The 21,396-nt window shown below is 37.6% G+C and overlaps 1 protein-coding gene and 1 long non-coding RNA gene across 2 annotated transcripts in view; one reads left to right on the forward strand and one right to left on the reverse strand.

Annotated features, from left to right (window-relative positions):
• Window positions 1-9,810: 9,810 nt before the first annotated feature.
• LOC135207818 (flap endonuclease 1-like) lies at window positions 9,811-18,250 on the forward strand. Its single transcript, XM_064239674.1, is given in 9 exon segments — window positions 9,811-9,999; window positions 12,461-12,563; window positions 12,747-12,913; window positions 13,341-13,501; window positions 13,919-14,017; window positions 14,019-14,072; window positions 14,675-14,893; window positions 16,239-16,427; window positions 16,680-18,250. Coding segments are annotated over 9 exon segments (1,230 nt in total). The 5' UTR covers window positions 9,811-9,833; the 3' UTR covers window positions 16,752-18,250.
• LOC135207819 (uncharacterized) overlaps window positions 18,207-21,396 on the reverse strand; it is a 36,710-nt gene continuing 33,520 nt past the window's right edge. The window contains exons 3-4 of the long non-coding RNA XR_010313064.1: window positions 20,135-20,287; window positions 18,207-19,669 (exon numbers count right to left, since the gene is read on the reverse strand). This is a non-coding gene — a long non-coding RNA (uncharacterized LOC135207819). The remainder of the gene's footprint in view (window positions 19,670-20,134; window positions 20,288-21,396) is intronic.

A 21,396-nucleotide genomic window follows, 5' to 3' on the forward strand; every position in this document is an offset into this window, starting at 1 on the left:
TAGGTTTCTTTTCCCAAAATCATGAATCTTCAACTACTGGTCCCCTTTACCAATTTTAGGATCTTCATATACCCTAAAAAATAATTTCTTTAGACCCGGAGTTCCTGAAGGCATGAAAAAATATTTACATAAAGTAATTAATAACTATCCTCAGCTCGTGTGTTCACTCTTTTCATTTCAATTCAAGAAAGCTCGAAAACTCGGTGGGTCCCTGAGAAAAATAAAATGGCTATTGCAATTTTACACACACGAAAAAATATATGGATATAAATCGTACTGTATGAATAAGGATAATTCAATGGTGATTTTTCTCTTATTTTCTTTTATACAGTTCTTATAATTTTTTTTTGTCTTTACGTTTAATTTTTTTATAAATTTTATTTATTTCATCATTTTCACTTTTTATATAATCCTCATCTGTTCTTCGTTTTCGTGATGTTTAGTTTCCGCGTGTTTATTGGTGTCTACTGTTTATTTTTAGATTTTTATTCATTCTCTAACCTTTACTTTCCCTCGACACTTATCTTTTCCTGCAACTTTGTCTTATGATACAAAACATCAAATTACTGAAAACCTCTAATCACTGAAGAAACTATAGAGAAAATGCTCAGTGACACAACAATAAGAATTTTCTGTTCGTATGTCGTTCTATTCAGTGTCCACTTGACTAAAGTGCCAGGAATTTCTCGAGAATCATTCCTAGGAATATTGGATTTTTGATTGTCACTGAATGCAGTACGTCTGAATGTCTTGAACTCCAGCTTAAAATTCGAGTTAAATTGTTGAATTGAAGGCCTAAGAATCTGGAACTATATTCCTGAAGAAGAAGAAGAAGAAGAAGAAGAAGAAGAAGAAGAAGGAAGAAGAAGAAGAAGAGAGAAAGAAGACACTGAGAAATTCCCACTCTCTGCCAATCCAAGAGGACACACCAGTAGCAGCAGCGAGTTCAAGGACACTTTCCCACCGAGTAAAAAAAACAAAAAACAAAAAGCATTACAAAGTGGCCCTTCTCTCTCACATTGAATCCTTCAGGGATGGAGATCCTTCAGGGCTCATCGAGGTGGAACAAGTGGCTGTGGCGGCGGCGGCGGTATCGCTGAAGCCCCTCGTCGAACTCCACATCCTTTTGCACAATCGAGATCTTTCGATGTCGATGATGACGCATGATGACGCTCTCGTCTCGTCGCGTCCCGGAGCGGTTGTTGTGTCACGATGACACGTTTCCGCGGATGGTTCGTGCGTGTTGTCACGACTTGACGTCTCGGAGCTTTGAGCTGAATGTTGACAGGGTCGCAAATGGCCTCTGGAATTGTTCGAAGTTAAGTTTGTCCTTTTCCCATGCCATTAATTAGTCAATTGTGTATTAAATGTACATGTAAATACACTTACATACACAGTATGCATATACAGAGAGAGTGAGAGAGAGAGAGAGATCGGCGTTGAATGTTGGCAGTTTTTATAAAGACTTCAGGAATATTCTTAAGTCTGCTCATCTTGCGCGCGACTAATGAGTCAATTGTGTATGCAACTTACATATAAATCAAACGGCCCCATACGCGATATGTATATATACACACAGACAGTTAAATACATGGATGCTTTTTACATACAGCTTAAAAAGTTTAGTCAGGTCTTCCCAAAGTGACCCCCAGTTCAAATCAGAGAAGAGTCTGTAAGGAGGTCGCAGCGCTGGGCCTTAGGGATAAAAAGTTTATTATATTTCAGCATATTCTAACTCGGTCAAGTCCTCGCAAACAGTAGCTAACTCTAGAGTCATATAAAATGAAAGGAGGAATAATTCTTGATAAATGAAGCAACGAAGAACAAAGGAGAAGGGAAATGGACATTATACGACATAAGCTACATTTTCACAGACAATAAAAAACAAAAAAATAAGGGAGAGATTTTTCTTTACTCGTCAGGTAATTATCCTTTGGACATAATCTTCCCGTCGTACCTTAAACTAAAAACACTTTTCGCTCCTGCCCCCTCCACCCGCCCCCCCACCCCCTTCCCAAACACCACCAAGGGCATGACGACCATGCCCTTGCAAAGAGAGGACAAGGTCACACACACACAGAGGAGTCCCTGACGATACGCACGCCCTCTCGCAAAGCACCACACACAGGGCGTCGGGGAGGAGAATTCTCAAAAAGGTCCCCTATCGAAATCAAGGCGGGAACACCCGTGTACAGGGCGACCACCTGGCGGGTTTTGGGGGGTGGAGGCGACACCTGGAGGAAGCAGGGAGGACCCTTCAAAAATAATCGCTCTCTCGCCACACGGGGATACGTTCCTCTCTCTCTCTCTCTCTCTCTCTCTCTCTCTCTCTCTCTCTCTCTCTCTCACTTTACCTAGGTCAATATTTATAGTAAATTCCTTGACAACTCTACCTAATATATTAGAAGTACTCTCTCTCTCTCTCTCTCTCTCTCTCTCTCTCTCTCTCTCTCTCTCTCTCTCTCTGCTGATGTTTGTGGTTTTAGTGTATATATAAATGAATCTAATTCCATACCCTTATCAAACACTTATTACTCAATTATTCAAAAAAATCTGATACTGAATGAGTCTCCAAAGACAAAAACCAAGGGAAACGTACTATAAGAATTCCCTTACGCCCCTAAGGGGTTCATGTAACGCCCGTCAAGCAACACCATCTCACATTCACTTCGCAGAAATAAGCCGAATGATTGATTCTTTTCATCCTTCCCAAGAATCTGGAATTTATCTATAATTTATGTTTTCCTGAATCTCTTGTACGGAAAGCATCCTTGCCACTTCTTGCAATTTTTATAATTCCAATATATTGCCCTCTTTTTATCTTTTCATTTTCCTCTTTATCTGTATATTCGAATGATATTTATTTATAATTACTGCATGAGCATCAGTAACTCGAAAACTATTTGGTAAAAACCAGAGTCTAACTTTATTTCCTCACTTGTTTTGAACAGACTCCTTTCTGGCAATATTTCCTCGTTAAACCTTCCTTTATATTTCAGAATTTACGTAACCAAGATTCTCTGTATAAAGTTATGTTTGGTTTCATACTAATAAATAAATAATCGCGAACCTTAACAAGGCAAAATATATCATTCTTCAATCTATAAAATCATATAGTTAGAAAACGTAACCTGTATTTTGAATCAAATGTGTCATAACACTCTACGGTATTTTTTGCCAGGTTTCATTTACCCATTTTTTCCCCCAAATCCGCAGTGAAACCATTAGTTTTAAAGTCACGTAAAGAACAAATAAATATCTATAGCATCACTAGCTAATTAGAAACTAGCTCAGTAACTACAGTCAGACCACACCTTGATCATAGAATTGTGTTATATATATTTAAAGGCTCATCATCACCCAGTTTTACGGGCGCACCAACCATCCCAGCCAACTGCGCCGCGAGCCTTTTTGAGGGAGCTTGTACACATCAGGGCAGAGTGAGGATGTACTCTCCCTTATTATTTAATTCCCAGCCCCTATTTCCTCTGCAGAATGGCCAAGTGGCGTAATGGGCACCACAAAGTCACAATGCCGCAGTTTGAAGGAGACCTAGAGGTTAAATTGTAAGGATTTTGACCTCAAACAGGTTCACTTTTAGCAACACTGTTTCGTAGGTAGACGAGTTCAATCGAAAGAGATTAGTTTTGTACATAAATCATCTTGATAATTTATCTTTATAAATAAGTGCATTGATATTCCAGGTCCTGATTTCATAGACTGATTAATTCCTGTTTTGAAAAGTTCATTGACATTCCAGGTCCTGATTTTATGGACTGACTGATTAATTCCTGTTTTAAAAAGTTCATTAACGTTCCAGGTCCTTCTTTTATAGACTGACTGATTAATTCCTGTTTTAAAAAGTTCATTAACGTTCCAGATCCTTATTTTATAGAATGACTGATTAATTCTTGCTTTAAAAAGTTCATTAACATTCCAGGTCCTGATTTCATACGATGACTGATTAATCATTTTTTTTTAAAGTAGACATTTTTACACGAAAATATCAAGACGTTCCAATTTCTCAGTCCTTCTATGGATAAACCATTTATAGTACAGAGAGCAGTGAGTTTCCACTGACTTAACCTATAATTTCTGTCGCTTGGACTCTAAACAAAACATGTAATTAAAGTTTAGGCTTGGCCAATGTAACCTTCATTTCAGGACCTCAATTGTTGTCTGGGGAAATATGCTTTAGAGCGAGAATATTAAAATAATAATTGTTCGTAATCTAAAACATCGTTACATCATTTTTCATCATATATGTAGGTTGACATCATACTATAAAAAATCATTCTAATTTATTTGTTTATGTATTTTTACATATTTTGTATTTATTCATTTACTTATTTATTTATTTAATTCGTTAGTTATTATTTGTAATCGTCTTCTCAAACTTATCCAGGGTTGAGTAATGATTTTATTATTATCCTCGCTGATAGGCAACAAAAGCAGGCAAAATTTTCAACGCTGTTACACGATTGTAGTACTTTTTTAGTTATTATTATCGTCAATATCATTACATTCATTATCATTAATAGAGGTAGCATTAGCAAAGCAGAAGATCACAGAGAGAGAGAGAGAGAGAGAGAGAGAGAGAGAGAGAGAGAGAGAGAGAGAGAGAGAGAGGAGAGAGACACCCTTACGTTGCAAAAGGATTCGACACGACCCCGATGAGACGGGTCGTCTTCGTAGATTCTATCATGACATCATCGCTTTGCCGAACACTGAAAGCACACCAGGAAGACATTTATCAGATGCCCAGTCCGTCATCGGCTCCCCCTTGACTCTGCTCTGTATGTGTGTCACCTGAGCTCAACCTGAGCCAAACACAGGTCACGTAACGACGCCAAAAGAGCTTTTATTCATTGTGATTGCGCTTCTTTGAAGCGGCTCCACTAGTACATCTCCCCTCTGGGGCCTGTAATGTATGAGAAGGGGGGGACGAGAGAGAAGAGAGAGAGAGAGAGAGAGAGAGAGAGGCGGGCAGGCTTTGCATCTGGGAGCAACATAGTGTACACTTAATAGCTGATTAAGCTCGAGTTAAAAGAGAGAGAGAGAGAGAGAGAGATGCCGAGGCACTGGTATCCTGGTAGGCGCATTATGACCAAAGGCAGGCCCCTAAATCTGCTAATTATCTCTAGTTATCTCTAGTTTTAGGACCTAGGGAACAATTCTAACCTGAGCTGAGGACCTGATCATAACTAGATCTATATTCCTCATCGTTCCAGAGGTCCCTGGCTAGACCAAGACGCCTTTGGGGGGCGGGGGTGGGGGGGTCCCAGGAGAGAGGGCAAGCAGGGGAAGGGGTGGGGGGGAGGGTCCCAGGAGAGAGTGGGCCAAGCAGGGAGGGGGGGAAGGGGGTCGACTCGACGCTGAACATGAAAGTTGCGTCGGGCTGTTCTGATCTCAACAAGTCAACAAGTGTGGCTGTGACGGTGGGCGGCCTAGAGGACGTTGTCAACTGAACGTCCAACAAGGTATTTCCGTAAGAGGCGGCTTGACTGTGTGTGACTGTGTGACTGTGTATGTGTGTGAGTACATGTGTGTGTGATGTCGGACCCCAGGGGGACTCTCAAAGGCCGGCTGCAACTAAAGGCTCTCATGACTTTTTCACACCACTGCGCCATCTATGATAAAGACCTCCTCCTCTCACCTATATCCGCATTTAAGCACCCAATTGTTCCCCCCCCTCCCCCTCCCCCTGCCTCCCTGCCTCCCTAACCCCTTCCCTTCCCTTTGATCCTCTCTATTCAACCCCAACCCGTTCCTCCTTCCTTACCACTACCCCTCTCCTCCCAACACCACCAACCAAATCTGCAACGACTCTATGGTGTCACCCTGCGGCACCCCTCTGGCATTCCCATCTCCATAACAACTCCTCGCTCCAGGGTCACTTTGGGGAGTCCTTGCTCCGTTATTAAGTAGGGCTGTTGGGATGATATAGCTATACTGCATTACAAAACATGGACCAAAAAAAAATTGGCGTGTTTATTTCTCCACTTCTCCTTCAAGCTGCATATGCGTTCACCTTCTTCAAAACGCCATGAAAAAGCAAGGAAAGAAAGTAATATATTTTTCTGTGTTTTTGACGGAATTTTAAATCACTTGCTGATGTCGTTCGTTCTGAAAAGTGACCTTACAATAATACCTGTGACAATTTTGTCCATTACGAACGAATCTAGCGGTTCCTGAACCATGCAATGATAGAATTTAAAAAATTATAAAAGTAAACTTTTGGGAGCATTCAGTTTAAAAGTAGATCTGACAAAAAGTTTTAGCATTAAAATTAGCCTAAAATTCAGTTTTCAAAACCTGAAATTTGAGGAGTATTTACTAAAAAGTCTATTGGTCAAAAGTTTAACATTACATTGGCCTACAATTAACTTTTCACAAAACCTAAAGTCTAGTGATTTACTGTTATCATTTTTAAGAATAAAGACTGATTATATATTGTTCCTGCTGTACGTGACGACAAAATTTACGGAGTTTACGATTCATTACGAAGACGAAGTCAAAGTGAAGGCTTTTCCATATTCACTAACGCGAAATCTGTGACTGACAGATATCAGTTATGACTGAATTTAATAAACAATTCAGCAAAACAGCTACGTCTGTTTGCACCGTCAATCCTGAGATTACAAAGTATAATGCGATTTCCTAGAAATGAAAGTAACAAGTAGACTTAACTACGAAATGCGGCTTTCAAAACATTCATCATCCCATAAAGTACAGCTCTGCGAGACCAAATAATTCAGTTGTGACCTTAGCTGAAGAAAAACACTTGCTTAAAGGTAGCATTACAACGCCACATCCGCAGCTCTTGAACGATGTAATCGTCTGGCTTCTGTGAATTACTTCTAACAATTTTGTGTGCGTCACCTCTGAAGCGAATAGTCTTCATATTTTGTTTTCCCTTTTGGTAATTTAAAAAAGAGAGGAAATATCTATATATAAAACGACAGGAGAAGTAAATGAAAAAACTGTGGGATGAGGAAGATGGGGCTTGAATGGAGTGGCGATGAAAATAAACTGCGTGCAATGACAGACTAAGTTTGAGAAAATTGGAGCTAAGGATTTTGACAGATGTGACTGGGGAAAGGAAGTGGTTGATTTTGGCAGCCTCTACGGTATGCACAGATGCTCTTAAAGTTATACTTGCAGATTTTGTTGTCTTTGTTTAGATTATGAATCCATTTTCACTATTAACTGCCTGGGCAAACGTGAATGCAAGTAGTTCTAGGGTAGACTTTTGAATGTATTTCGTTCATAATCTTATAGAAACTATGATGGCGTACTTTATCAGATGTTGTTGTTGTGTAAGTTTTTATTTTTTTTAATGGGTCTACTCCCAACTGCTTCATGGTCTATATATTCATATACTCCTTTATTTTATTCATATACATTCATTGATCATTAGCAAATTACTCTTTTTAAAATAAGACAACATATTTAGTTATTTGAGTAATTTTTCTAATACTTATTCTCACAAATGGGTAAGAGAGGATTAAGCCACTTTCTGTACATTCTTCTTCCTACCCTTCTGTTATAGGAAAGTTACAAAAAAGAAAATGACTAGCTATACAATTGCTCTCTAGTCTGACGCCAACTGTCACATTCATTTCGTCTTGTTTAACATTGTCTGATCAGCATGAACACAATTTGTAACTATTTGGTCGGTTTAAACCAAGTTCAGCAATACAGATATCCCTGTGCGTTGGTTTAGACTAAGGTAACCTTAGACCAAAATGAGACCTTGACTTCAGGCGGCCTGTAAGTATGATAAAGTGTTGAAACTTAGACTTAACAGACCTGGTGTGGACTTCCTGACCCGGCCTGGGGTACTGATACGAGATACGCATCTCTAGGCCGACCCCAACCTTCCTCCCTGACTGAAATCTTTGCTATGTCCTTGAATATGGGGCCATTGTTTGCTAATGATTTTGAGTGTACGTGTTATCTGCGCCTTCACTTTGTATCTCATCATCAATTCTGTTTGTGTTTCTGCCTTCCGAGTCTAAGCCGTTTTGGAAATCTGTTGATATTACGTATTGCACTGATTCTAGTCTACGACATCCTTCTGCGCAGTAGTCAACTTGAAGACGATCCAATTCGTGACGAATCCTACGGTCTAAAACGAAGTGTATATACAGATATTATTTTCCCTATCTGCCTTTAATGAACACTTATAGCTAGTAAAAAATCTGGATTACTAAAGCACGACACTATTGCAATATTGCTCTAATATGTAGATCTTAATACTCTGCTGTTGTTCGTGTCAAGTGAAATACGCTTTTCAGAATTAGCTATGACGCGAAAAAGCAGATTCCTAAATGCCTTTCTGTCTGTTCCAAGGCAGTTTCTTCTAACTTCCTTTTCTGTGTATTCACTCGCAGCATGACAAAAATACCACGGAGACCGTTTCTTTTTAGGCTCACTGGTTATTCCTATTGGTTTGAGACCTATTTTCAAGTTTTCTTATATTTTGATCCTTCAGTTAATTTTTACAATTCAAGACGGCCTCTTCTTAAGCATTATTCTTTCAGCCTTTGTTTCCCTGTACGTAAGATTTTGCGTTTAACTCTGGCTGTTTTAGCATTCATTTCCTTAAAATTCTCCGGCATTTCTTCATCCGCATTTAGATAGCGAGGAATTTGCTAGTTAGTTACTTGATACATCAAGTGATAGTTCATTTTCGTAGATATCCACATCACAAAAGCCATAAAATCTAATCTGTTTCTGTCACAATCTTTAAAATATGTAACTTCAACTCTACACCATTTTGGGTATCAATTCCTTCTATTTCTCCCGCACATTTTCCCTTGAATTTAGATATACTGAAGTATATATACTAAGTCATTACTTGAAAGGTGTATTGACAGCTCATCCTCGTAAATATCCCCATCACAAAAGACATAAAACAATCCTTTTGCTGTCCTTATCTTTGAGAAACGATGCCCCGCAACTCTACACCATTCTAGATTTCACGTCCTTGAACTTCCATCAACTTCTATCCCATCTTACGTGCAGATAGTGAAGTATTTGCTGGGTATTAACTTGATAAATCGGATTATAGTTAATTTTCGTGAACTTCCACACCACAAATGACGTAAAACTCTCATTTTACAGTCTCCATCTTTAAAAAGAAAACCCCGAAACTCTACACCATTCTGGATTTCACGTCCTTGAACTCCCACTTCTATCGCATCTTATGTTTAGATTATGAAGTATTTACTGGTTATTAGCTTGAGACATCCAATGACCTCGAATGAGAATTCATTTTTATGAATATTCACACCACAAATGACGTAAAACTCTCCTTTTATCGTCTCCATCTTTGAAAAAAAAAGACCGAAACTAGACATTTCGAGAAGTTGAGTTTCAGTTCCTTGAACTCTTGAACTTCCTTCCACTTCTATCGCATTTTACATGTAGATAGTGAAGCATTTACTAGCTATTAACTTGATACATCGAATGATGGTTAATTTGCACGAACATCCACACCACAAATGACGTAAAACTTTCATTTTACCGTCTCCATCTTTGAAAAAAGGCCCCGAAACCCTACACATTTCGAGAAGAAGTTGGATTTCAGTTCCTAGTTCCCTGAACTTCCTTCCGCTTCTATTGCATCTTACGTGTAGATAGTGAAGCATTTACTAGCTATAAACTTTATACATCGAATGATAGTTAATTTGCACGAACATCCGCACCACAAATGACGTAAAACTCTTATTTTACCGTCTCCATCTTTTAAAAAAGCCCGGAAACTCTAGACATTCCGAGAAGAAGAAGAAGGGCGCGCCTTCCTTCGACTTTGGTTTGGCGCGTGAATGCTCTTCGTCCGTTTGTTTACATCGGTGGCTCGTGTAGTTGCCATTCCTAGGAATTCCTCCATTCCCGTCCAGAAGTGCAACATGGGAATATTGGGATTGTCCAAGCTGATCGCGGACGTTGCCCCGTCGGCCGTCAAGGAGAATGAGATCAAGAATTATTTCGGTAATGAAGGAAGTAATAGAGAAAGTCGGACATGATTGTCGAGAGTAATGGCCGATCTTGGTGCCGTAGACAAGTTATGAAACCGTTTTGGTTTCATATTAAATATGTTTAATTATGGAATTAATTTCACTGCTATAATTACCGATAAATAATGAATATATATAATTATTTTAGGGCGAGAATTATTCCAGTAATTAGGAGATACGAGTGAAAATCAACCATGATTGATGGGTATACCTAGTGATGGCCGATCGTGGTACCGTAAGCATCTAAGTTATTTAGGACAGTTTTTTCATATTAAATCTATTTAATTATGAAATTAATTTCTCTGCTATAATTACCGATAAATAATGAATATATATAATTTATTAGGGCGAGAATTATTCCAGTAATTTGGAAATACGAGTGAAAATCACCATGATTGTCGAGTGATGACCGATCGTGGTACCGTAGACATACAAAGTTATGAAACCGTCTTTTTTCATAGCCTATTACCTAAATCTGTTTAATTATGAAATTCATTCTCATGCGACGATCACCGATAAACAATGAATATAGTATATGATTATTTTAGGGCGAGAATTATTCCGGTAATTAGGAAATAAGAACGAAAATGGGCTATGACTGTCGAGTGATGGCCGATCGTGGTACCGTAGGCTTAAGCCACGTTAATGATTATTTATTCGTATTAAGTTAATTTAGTTGTGAAATTCATTTCCACGCGATAATTATAGATAAATATTGAGTTATTTTAGCTCAATAATTATATCGGTAATTGTTTTTAATATGTGAAAATCCTGATTTTCTAGGTATCGTTGGCTCAAGTCATGTTACATGATTACTACCTATTTATTCGTATTAGATTAATTTACACGTGATTTTCAATTCTCTTTCTTCATTATTTGTAAATAAAAATATATTTTAGGAGGAGAATTGTTTTGGTTATTGTAAATTACAATTGAAAATTACGATTTTATGATGTCCATATCGGTATTGCAGTCCTAGGCCTATTTTAGAGTTATTTACTTAGTATATTAAGTATATTTGATTGTGACATTCACTTTTCTGTGTTAGCTAAATGAGAGTAAACAATTAATTATTTTAGCTTGGGAGTAATTTCCTTAATTATTTTTAGAATAAAGTGAACTTGGTTTCTGGCTGATGTTTGAGGTACCTTAGGCCTAGGCCAATGGTAGACTGGGCGTACTGTCTTTTCATGTTACTAAATTGCTCGTGACATTTTGTTGATTTGTGTTAAAAATTAGTTACTTGAGCTTTGGCGTGGCCTAGGACTACTCTAACATAAGTTTAATCCCATATTAGGTGATTGTCTATTTGTATTAGGCCTAATTACTTGTAACATTTCATTATCTGTGTTAATAGGGAGCAATTAATCATTTGATCTTTTGTTGTAATGTAAAATGCCATTCTCAGCCCTAACCTCACCTAGGAAATTAACCCCCCACCCCCCATAACACATGACTCCTCTCGTCTCCATACTTCCTCAGCCCTACCGTAGATGGTAAAGACTACAGAGTTTTAAACCTGAACTAGTTTTGGGGTAAAATGCAGGGTAAGGGTTCATGAATTATTTGGAGAGGTCCAGGCCCCTGGCCAAGTTAAGACGTATCCAAAGCTAGGTTAGGTAAAGTAGGTTAGGCTATATTCCCTCTGAAATGCTTATTAGTCCTATTTAAGCTCTGACCCCATTCTCTGTATTTGATCCCTGATTTGAGCTAAGAATAAATCCTTTTGGCCTTGAGCAGGGAAGCATAGCTATGATCCCTACTGTAAAATTATTATTCACCTCAGTTGTCCCGTAGTCCCAGATGCTGAAGGACAAAATGCAGCTTAGGCCTATGGCAGCTGATGCGACCTCCACACACCTTTCTAGTCTACCTACAATTAACCCTTATTTAGCAGGTTTCAGTGACCTTTCCAGCTGGCTCTGAGGAGTACTCAAACATTAAAGGCTTTGACTGTATACTTGGGGATTTGGGGAGGGTGCCAAAGACCTGCAGCCAGGTAGGGACACAATGGTTTTGGCACGGTTAGGTTGCATTCCCTGTGAAACAACCGCTTGACCCCTCCATCTATATCGACATTGTACTTTTAAGTGTTTGATGCATTCAGCCACCACACACAGTTCCTGAAACTGAAGCAAAAAGTACTTGCTCATGTTAAGTAATTTGGAGACCACTTAATCATAACCACCTTGTTGCCATGCTTGAACAGCTGTTTCCAGCACTGAGGAATACTCTTTACATAAAAGTCTCTGGTTTGTATGTCTAGGCAATATTCAAATTAATTATTAATTTGCTTGGTTTGCTGACAATTTTCAGGTTGATATCATTTACGTCATGAAATTAAGCTTTTTACAGAGGCCACCTTTGGTATCAGAGCCTTGGTATAAATAGCCCACCTGGCAGACTTAATGTTCAGATTTTCATTGGTTTTCCAGGCCGCAAGGTAGCGGTTGATGCATCGATGAGTCTCTACCAGTTCTTGGTGGCAGTGAGACAAGAAGGCAACATGCTTATGACTGCTGATGGAGAAACAACCAGGTATGTAAAAATTAAAAATAATTGGTTTCAGCTCTTCGTTATTCAAAATGCGCACACGTCATGCTAACAAACCTAGGTAATTTATTTATGAAGCAAGATTCTAAGAAATTTATATTAGCATTGCTTTTTTTTTTCGTACTTATCGGGTTCTGAACACTTATCAAACAATTCCTCTCTTTCCAGCCATCTCATGGGGTTCTTCTATAGAACTATTCGTATGGTGGAAAATGGCATCAAGCCCGTTTACGTATTTGATGGCAAACCTCCAACGATGAAAGGTGGAGAGTTGGCCAAGAGAGCTGAAAGAAGAGAGGAAGCGCAGAAGGCTCTTGAAAAAGCCGAGGAGGCTGGTAAGTTTTAGATATTGATACAGTATTTACATATATAGCTAAAAAACAAATGTTTGGTTAATTTTTTCCCATTCAAGTGAATTCTGTAAATAACTATTGTTATTATGTTTTCAAAGAATATTACAGCGTCTACTTTTTTAATCTGGTTTATAACCCAAGAGGGCATATTTTCATAGACATAGTTTTAATGGAAAAATAAGCTTAAGATGAATAAGAAATTTCCTGTTGCTTATTTGAAGGTTGATTTTTGAAGTTTAGTACTCCCATGAGATGCAAATTGAAAACTTTTGACATTACTATTAGTCAGTGTGATGATGCATTAACAATCTCACGAAAACTGTGTGTACTTTTGTTTTGGTTTGTAGTTATTCGTATTCAAAATGCTGAGTTTCTTCAGGTTGGTAATTTAGAATGATTGTATTTATAGGTAATGTTGAAGACATTGACAAATTCAGCCGTCGTCTGGTCAAGGTCACAAAGCAGCATTCAGAAGAAGCCAAAACTTTACTGAAGCTGATGGGGATCCCTTATGTCGAAGCTCCTTGTGAAGCTGAAGCGCAGTGTGCTGCTTTAGCAAAAGCTGGCAAGGTAAATTTCTTAAGCATGTAGTACATATAACGACAACTACAGATGCTCGTGTTTTGTAAGGCCGGGTTCACGATCAGGTTTACATGTTAGTTCACCCACGGGTGATCGTCCATATGAAAAGAGAACTGTCAGTCAGGCTGTCGATTCTAGGTCATCGTCCTCAGTTTCGCCTTGCCTTAGTCATGGCAACACTATATGGCACTGATGGAAGCTGCCGGCTTTTGAGAAGTGTCGCAACTTCGGCATTCCATTCGGCTCCAGTGTTTCATGTGCCTTTTGATTTTTATGTCGTTATTGATACAGTTTTAACTTTTTGGCATTTATGTAAGTCAAACTGAGGGTATGGATTATGATACTCCAAGTGTTTTATATTTTAACTTGAGTGTTACCATTTCTCACATCTTTGTAATTTTTTAGGTGTATGGTGTTGCCACTGAGGATATGGATGCTTTAACCTTTGGCACTCCCATTTTGCTCCGACACATGACTTTCAGCGAGGCACGTAAGATGCCCATTCAAGGAATTCCATCTAGAAAGAGTTCTAAAAGATTTGGAAATCTCCCAGGAGGAGGTAAGGAAAATTCTGTTTGGCAGTTTTTATAGCTTGCCCCTTTTGTTCACCTCTCTTTAAATACCATAGTCAGTATCTATGCTTTTACTACAACTAAATGTATTTATTTGAAAATTTGTAAAAGTTAATGTGGCACCTTTGGTGGGGAAGGTCAAACATTTGAAAAAGGGTTTTAATTCGCAATTTATGTCCTAAGTCAAGGTGGCAGTAGTATTATTCCCTGCTAATTACAGTAAATGTATTTCCTGTAGAGGTGACCACTTACAGTGTGTCTTTCCAGGTACACGCTTATATACTGTACTAAAGGATTCTTTATCCTGATGCTGCAAACTTCAGTGCTTTTTGGTTTAACTGTATATCTATTCCTCATGGTACATCCTCACCAGTAGCCAGCTTCTTGAACTTTTTAATTGTAACTTGCTACAGTTAAAAATTATTCCTTTATTCCTTTGAGAGCCTAAGAATGTGATACAGAGATCATATTAAAATACTTTAGAATGATAAGAAATTAAAGCATTAATTTAAAGGATTTTTGTCAGAATCTTGAAAAATATTTGGCTGTTTTGTGGAAGAGTATATTAACAGTCATCTTTTCTTTTCAGTTCATCGACATGTGCATATTATTAGGATGTGATTATTGCGACAGCATAAAGGGTATTGGCCCAAAGAGGGCCATTGAACTTGTCCGTAATCATAAAAATATTGATAAAATTCTCCAAAATATTGACAAAAAGAAGTATCCTCCCCCAGAAGATTGGCCATTTGAAGAAGCTCGGAGACTGTTTGTAGAGCCCGAAGTCAAGGATCCCAAAGAAATTGAGGTGTGTGCGTGTTTTTTTTTTTTTTTTTTTTTTTTTTTTTTTTTTTTTTTTTTCCTATGGGAGAGTCGGTTCACTGCCTGCGCTGTTTTGTCGTTAGGTTGCCCAAGTTATACTCTTAGCTGTGGAAGGCTTATTCCAGTGACAATTTCTCTATCGCTCATGCCCTTCAGGTGCTTAGCGCCATCAGTGTATCTGCAGGTACCACTAAAGGGTGTTTGCAGTAGCAATTTGCCCCATAACTGGAAGTAATTTTTTAGCTATTTACATTGTAACTATTCTCATTTCCTTTCTTTAATCTTGTTCTCCAACCTCTAACTATTACTTCCCAATACCTTATATTTAGTGCTAGTTGATGTTAAGGTCCCGTACACCTTAGTGCAGTGGTGGTTTTTTCCCAGATTTGCCACAAGGTCCATGTACTTCATCTCGTTTATTGTCTGGTTCTCTTTTTATCTTGATGTCTAACCACTCCAAAACTGCATCTTTTTACTGTCTTAATTGCTGTGTTGTGGAGAGTGTCCCAGTGCTTGGCTTCATAGGCTAATTTTCATTTTATTTATTTTTTTTTTTTTTTTTTATTTATTCCATTTTTATATTTGTCCATCAACTTGCATGTACTGTCCATTTTTTTTTTATTAAGGCAGTGACAAATTGAGATACATACTTGGGCAAAGTCATAGTTCTTTAAAGGAGCTTACAGCCTCTAATACTTGGAAACATCATATCAGGATGTTTCAACTAGAATTCATGGTAATCATCTCTTGAGAAAAGTGAGTGGTTTTAAACATTTGGAGGGTGGCATGTCACTGAAAAGTTATACCTTTGAGTATAGTGAAAACCAAACTAGCCATAAGGTTTTCAGTTTCTTATCAGTTTGTAATATACAGACACCCTGCTTATGAACATTTATTCAATTTATAAATATTCAGGTACAAACAAATGTGTTTTAGAATGGAAAAACTTACAGTACTGTATTGACTAAAGTATATCATAACTACTTAATAGGTATTAAGAGTACAGTACTCAACTTTCAACATATAAAGGGCCATCCAGAATGTAACTCGTTCGTAAGTAGGCCGGCGTCTGTATGTATATATAAATATCACACATATCCACAGGTGAAAAATAAGAGACGGGGTGTCGGTCCTGACTGGTTTCGACTTTATTTCCAAGTCATTGACGAAGGACTGATACATAGTATTAAGTCACAAATATATATACTACAGAGACAGTACTGACCAACATACACACAACCGTTTGAGACTGCAGATCCACCCACAGGCAGGTGATTGTAATCATCGTATATAAATATGTTTGAGGTTCTCTAAATTATTTTCTGTTACAGCTGAAGTGGTCAGAACCAGATGAAGAAGGTCTCGTAAAATATATGTGTGAAGAAAAAGGATTTTCTGAAGAGAGAATACGAAATGGCGCCAAGAAACTGACAAAAGCTCGAAATACCACCACTCAGGGCCGTCTGGATTCGTTCTTTAAGATTCTTCCTTCTCCTGTTAATAACGATAATAAGCGAAAGGTAGGAAGAGATATCGGTATTTTATTTTTAGTGTGAAGTAATTGAGTTACAGTTTTGTTGAGCATGGTAATTAAATCTTGATCATTAAATACCAAAACACTTTGTTTTGGTCTTTTAATTCTAATCAACATTTGGTAAAGAGTATTGATTTGTTTTATTGGGTGAAATGGCAGAAAATTTGGTGCTTATCAAAGATTTTAAAATTTTCTGGTTACTAATGGCTGTTAATCAAATTTTTTTTTTTTTTTTCAGTCTACGGAAAAACCTGCAGCTGGTAAGAAAGCTAAGCGAGGTGGTGGTGGTGGCTTTAAGAGAGGAAAGTAAGGTGAACGAGTACTTCACCGTAGTTCAACAAAACCTCAGAAGAACTTGAACTTTGCTGAAAGTTCATAGTATCGAGTAATTAATTTTGCTTATTGACAGTCATCAATTATCATCGTGATGTGTGTGTTTTTTTTTTTTTTTTTTTTTTTTTTTTTTTTTTTTTTTATCAAGATTTGGTTACAATGAGAGGCAAGGTATTTTGACTTTGCACATTACATGCAAACTTTGTTTCAGAGAGAAAGCAAGTGGTATACTATTTGAAACCATAAAAATCCAGGTATAATTGAAGTGACTTTAGAATATATCTTCTCTCAGTACTTAAGTCGTCATTTTGCAATCAGAACACATTATGATAAGGACTGGAAATTAGTGTCATTTCTCCTATAGTGTGCATTTTGTGAAAAAAATCATCTGTTCAGTATTAGTAAGGTGAATCTTGGCAGTAATTCAGATAAATATTACAAAAAGCTATGTGAAATCTCATGGTAGATAGGACATGTTTTTACAGTATTGATTGAAAATAGTTTTACGTTTTATCAGCTGATAGATAAATCAGTGCTGTACTATTGAAAAAAAATGTGTACATCAGAATTGAAACTGAACTAGTTGTGTCTTGTACTAATTTTAGCCTTGATCATTAATTATTATTTTCAATGTTTGGTAAAAGAATCTCATTGCTTAACATTGTGTTCTGGTGATGGTGTTCTGTACAATAAAGCGTTTGTTATTAATCACATAATTTATTCCACAGACTGGATGGCACTAGAAGTAATTTTTTATTGATATTTCTTTGTGGTTTTGTTTATAGTCATTACGTGGAAAGTTTTGTTTGTGTGGATGGTATACGTATTACTTTAGCTTTTTGGCCATTCTCAGTGTACTACCAGATGACTGACAGGGATTAACTTAATTATTTGAATTCTGTCTTGGATAATTGACATTCCTATTCATATTCCAAAAAATCATTCAGTTTATAGTATTTTTAAGGCAGTTGAGATGTCATATTTTTCTATCGGTATAGATACTTGTTACAGTTTTTATTCATTTGCATAGATTTGCCCATCATCCATATCACTGTTGTGAGACTTTTATTCCATCATAATACCTTTTTTAGGCTTTGCAGATTGTTTTTTCATAGGCAATTAAAATGTTTTGTAATTAAAAAGCTTTTAGTATTAGTTTTTTATTTTAAGTTTTTTTTAAAATGCAGCTTGAGAAATTAAGCAGCTAAAATTGAATACAGTATTGTAACAGTGACTTTGAGCAAATGTTGGTTATTATAGTCTTGTTAAAATTGTCAAGAGCTACAATGAAATATAATGCTCATATTTTTTTGATGAATAGGACTTGAATCCAACCAATAATCTCTATTACAACTTTTTAAACAGATGGCATACTTTCTGTTATTCATATACCTTGAACTTGTAACTTTATGAAAGGTAATGAAAAACAATCTGCTAACTAATGATTTATTACTCAAAACATATTTACAATAGTATTTTTTTTGCATATTTTTTATAACCTAATTATATATTACCTTGCTTCTTCAGATAAGGAAATCCCAATCAGACTTGAATATTCAAGATTGAGAGACCTTGACACCAACTGTCCGTCATTTAAAGAGTGACATGAAATCCTCAGGGGCCTTCAGCTTTAAAAAGCTGATAAGCAGCTTTCATAGAGAACAAGTGGCCTCTGCATAAAGGTGCAGGAAATTAGGCCCTCAGGACTGTTTCAGTGCACTGGAGAATGCCACTTCTGAGTCAGGAGGAACCAAAGAAATTTTCCTTGTTTTGCAAAAGATCAGTGGTTGCTGAGGCTGAAGAGGAAGAGATATTATGGCGATCTTCAATCAGCATCAACCAAAAGTTGAGGTAATTGCAATGACACATTCCAACCGTGTGGGCGCAAGCTGCTACTGGGAGCCTAAGTCCTTTCAATACCATGTGACACCAAAGACAGATCAAGCAAGAGGACTAAAATCAAGTCGTCCTTCCATCAGAGGTCAGGAAATCACCCTTAGTGATTGACAACTTACAGACTCCATTGTCTCAATCTTGAACTGGGTCACACTGAAACACAAGTGTCACATGTGGTCTACAACCACCCTCCAACTTCTTGATGCCTTCAAAACTACAGAGAGGAGACTATTTTGCTAATGTAAGACTCATTTTCAAAGTTGAGGAACCTGGAACTTCTCACTATAGTGGGCAGTGGTTCTGCAAGGAACAAAAGGTGTCAGATGGGTCTGTTCCAATTCTATCATGAAGGGGATCACTAACCAAAGGCTCCACACCTCCAGAACCAACGAGACTTTTAGACGCCCCCACCAGGCTTGTGATTGACCTCTGCTGGAAAGAAAAGATGTACAATTTCTTGATGCCCTGAAGGACTGGTGGAGTAAAATTAAAAATGGATGTTTAACTTGGAAGGAGAAAACTGCTGGTATTGTAGGATGGCGAATCTTGGGCATTGCTCAGTGTAAAGCAGACATGGATGCAGTTGGGTAAGCTGACCCATAACAAAAATTGTGTCCAGTCAGTGTGAAGATCAGCATGAGTCCCAATAAAATTGCATAGAAATGTCTGCATCTGCAGAAAACAAGACCAAGAGGAAAGGAGGTTGGTGCACCCTTGACATTGACTCATATTGCAAAGGAAGGGTGAGGAGCTGGACAAATACAGACTTGGATCTTCATAAACTCCCTAAACTGCAGCTGATCTAGTAGGGAGAGCATGAAATCCCACGGGCCAGTCACGGTTACAAAATCAAGAATGAATACTCCCTGCTGACCTGAGTCAGCTGTTTCCTGCTTTTGGGTCTTAACAGCTCATTTATCTGCTAGCTGGCTCCAGGGACAATTATCGTCCATTCAAGTGTTCCAATAAAAAGATCAGTGGAAAATCCATCTCCACAAGCTGAAAGGAAAATGCAAAATTTAGTTTCCAGATTATATACAGAAAATTAGTTTGAACACTGAATTCATAAAGCATCATTAATGTTTACAGAGCTATGCAGTGTACATTATGCCAGTCAAAGTGAAATGGTCATGAGCAGTCAAGGTCTTTCAAGTCTTGAACAGTTCATTTAAGTCGGTGTGACAAGGATTTCCTCATCCAGGGAAATAAACTAAGTAAATAATAATTTGACTTTATCACTTACTCTTACCATATATTTCCTTTATGATGTAATGTCTTCCAACAATGAATTTCAGCATTTTAATGGTCATAGCTTAAAAACCTCCATTCCATGGTTCCTTACATTACTATATCACAAAGTAGTACGTCCTTTTACATAATTGATTTTTATTTGGTTTGCTAATTTGAAATACTAAATAGCAATCTAGCATTCTTTTTCTCTTGATGCCATCTTAACAGCTGTACCTGTGTCATAATCCAGAATGTTCTGAAGGCACTCTTTTACCACAACTTGGTGTCCTGTCACCCTCTCCATACAGCTGGTTACAGAAGCTGCTACAAAATAAGTCTTCACTACAGCAATCGATTCCAAAAGGATAGCTTGCGATGACTTGCATTCTATAATTATAAATTTAGAAAAAAATAAAGTGGAAATAGTATATATTGCAAATGAAACCAAAACTTCAGCTATAAGGGTAACCTCTACATAATCTTACAATTCATGTATGCTATGGATCCCACACACAAAAAACCTCGCTTTTTGTCAAAAGACGAGTTGGTTTACATTAATCCTAGCAAGAAAAAAGTACCAAATTTCCTATTAAACTTCAGGTTTTACTGGATTTTTTAAATTTATCTGAAAAATCATCACATTTCACATGAAGGAAAATGGTGTCCTTTACGATTCACCAAAGAAAAGGGGTGAAAAATTCTATTTTAACCAGGTGGTTAATTTCACTCGACAGTCAACACCTCATGTGGTTAAGATACATTTATAGTTTTTAAATATTTGGTCACCTAGCACATATAAAGAATCCACAAAGTATGCATATGTAAGTATTACAGGAAATGATGCTGCTGCCGCCAATACAGCAATCACAGGTGCAATGATTATGACGAACTCTAAGCGCCTCAGTGGTGTGGTTGGTATGGTGTTGGCGTCCCACCTCGATGGTCGCAAGTTCGATTCCCTGCCATTCCACTGAGGAGTGAGAGAGGTGTATTTCTGGTGTTAGAAGTTCACTCTTGACGTGTTTCGGAAGTCACGTAAATCCGTTGGTCCCGTTGCTGAATAACCACTGGTTCCATGCAACGTAAAAACACCATACTAACAAACGATGAACTCTAGTAAACTCTGCTCTACCTCCTTATAGAGGAGTACAACATGAAACTTGTTACCTAACAATGAAGACAAAGGAACCAATGGAAATCACCCTGAAGTCTAAAAAATAGAAATAACTATGTTATACAGTAGGCCTCTTCTCTCAGTTTAAACAAATAAATTTGGGGACAAACTGAAAAGAAGTCATGGGAAACTAGATTTTGTTGAAATATTCTTGACTTTCAGACCACTGAAATCCTTCATCATTCACACCTAATTAATGAGTTTTGCCAAAGATCATACAATCCTTAAAACTGCACAATACTAAGTGTCAGCCATTGAGGGCTGATTCTGAATGCCAAACCAAAACAGGAAAAGGTCAGCAGAAGAGCAAGCTTACAATGGA

Source organism: Macrobrachium nipponense, chromosome 34 (assembly GCF_015104395.2).
Source record: "Macrobrachium nipponense isolate FS-2020 chromosome 34, ASM1510439v2, whole genome shotgun sequence".
In the NCBI taxonomy this organism is placed as follows: Eukaryota; Metazoa; Arthropoda; class Malacostraca; order Decapoda; family Palaemonidae; genus Macrobrachium; species Macrobrachium nipponense.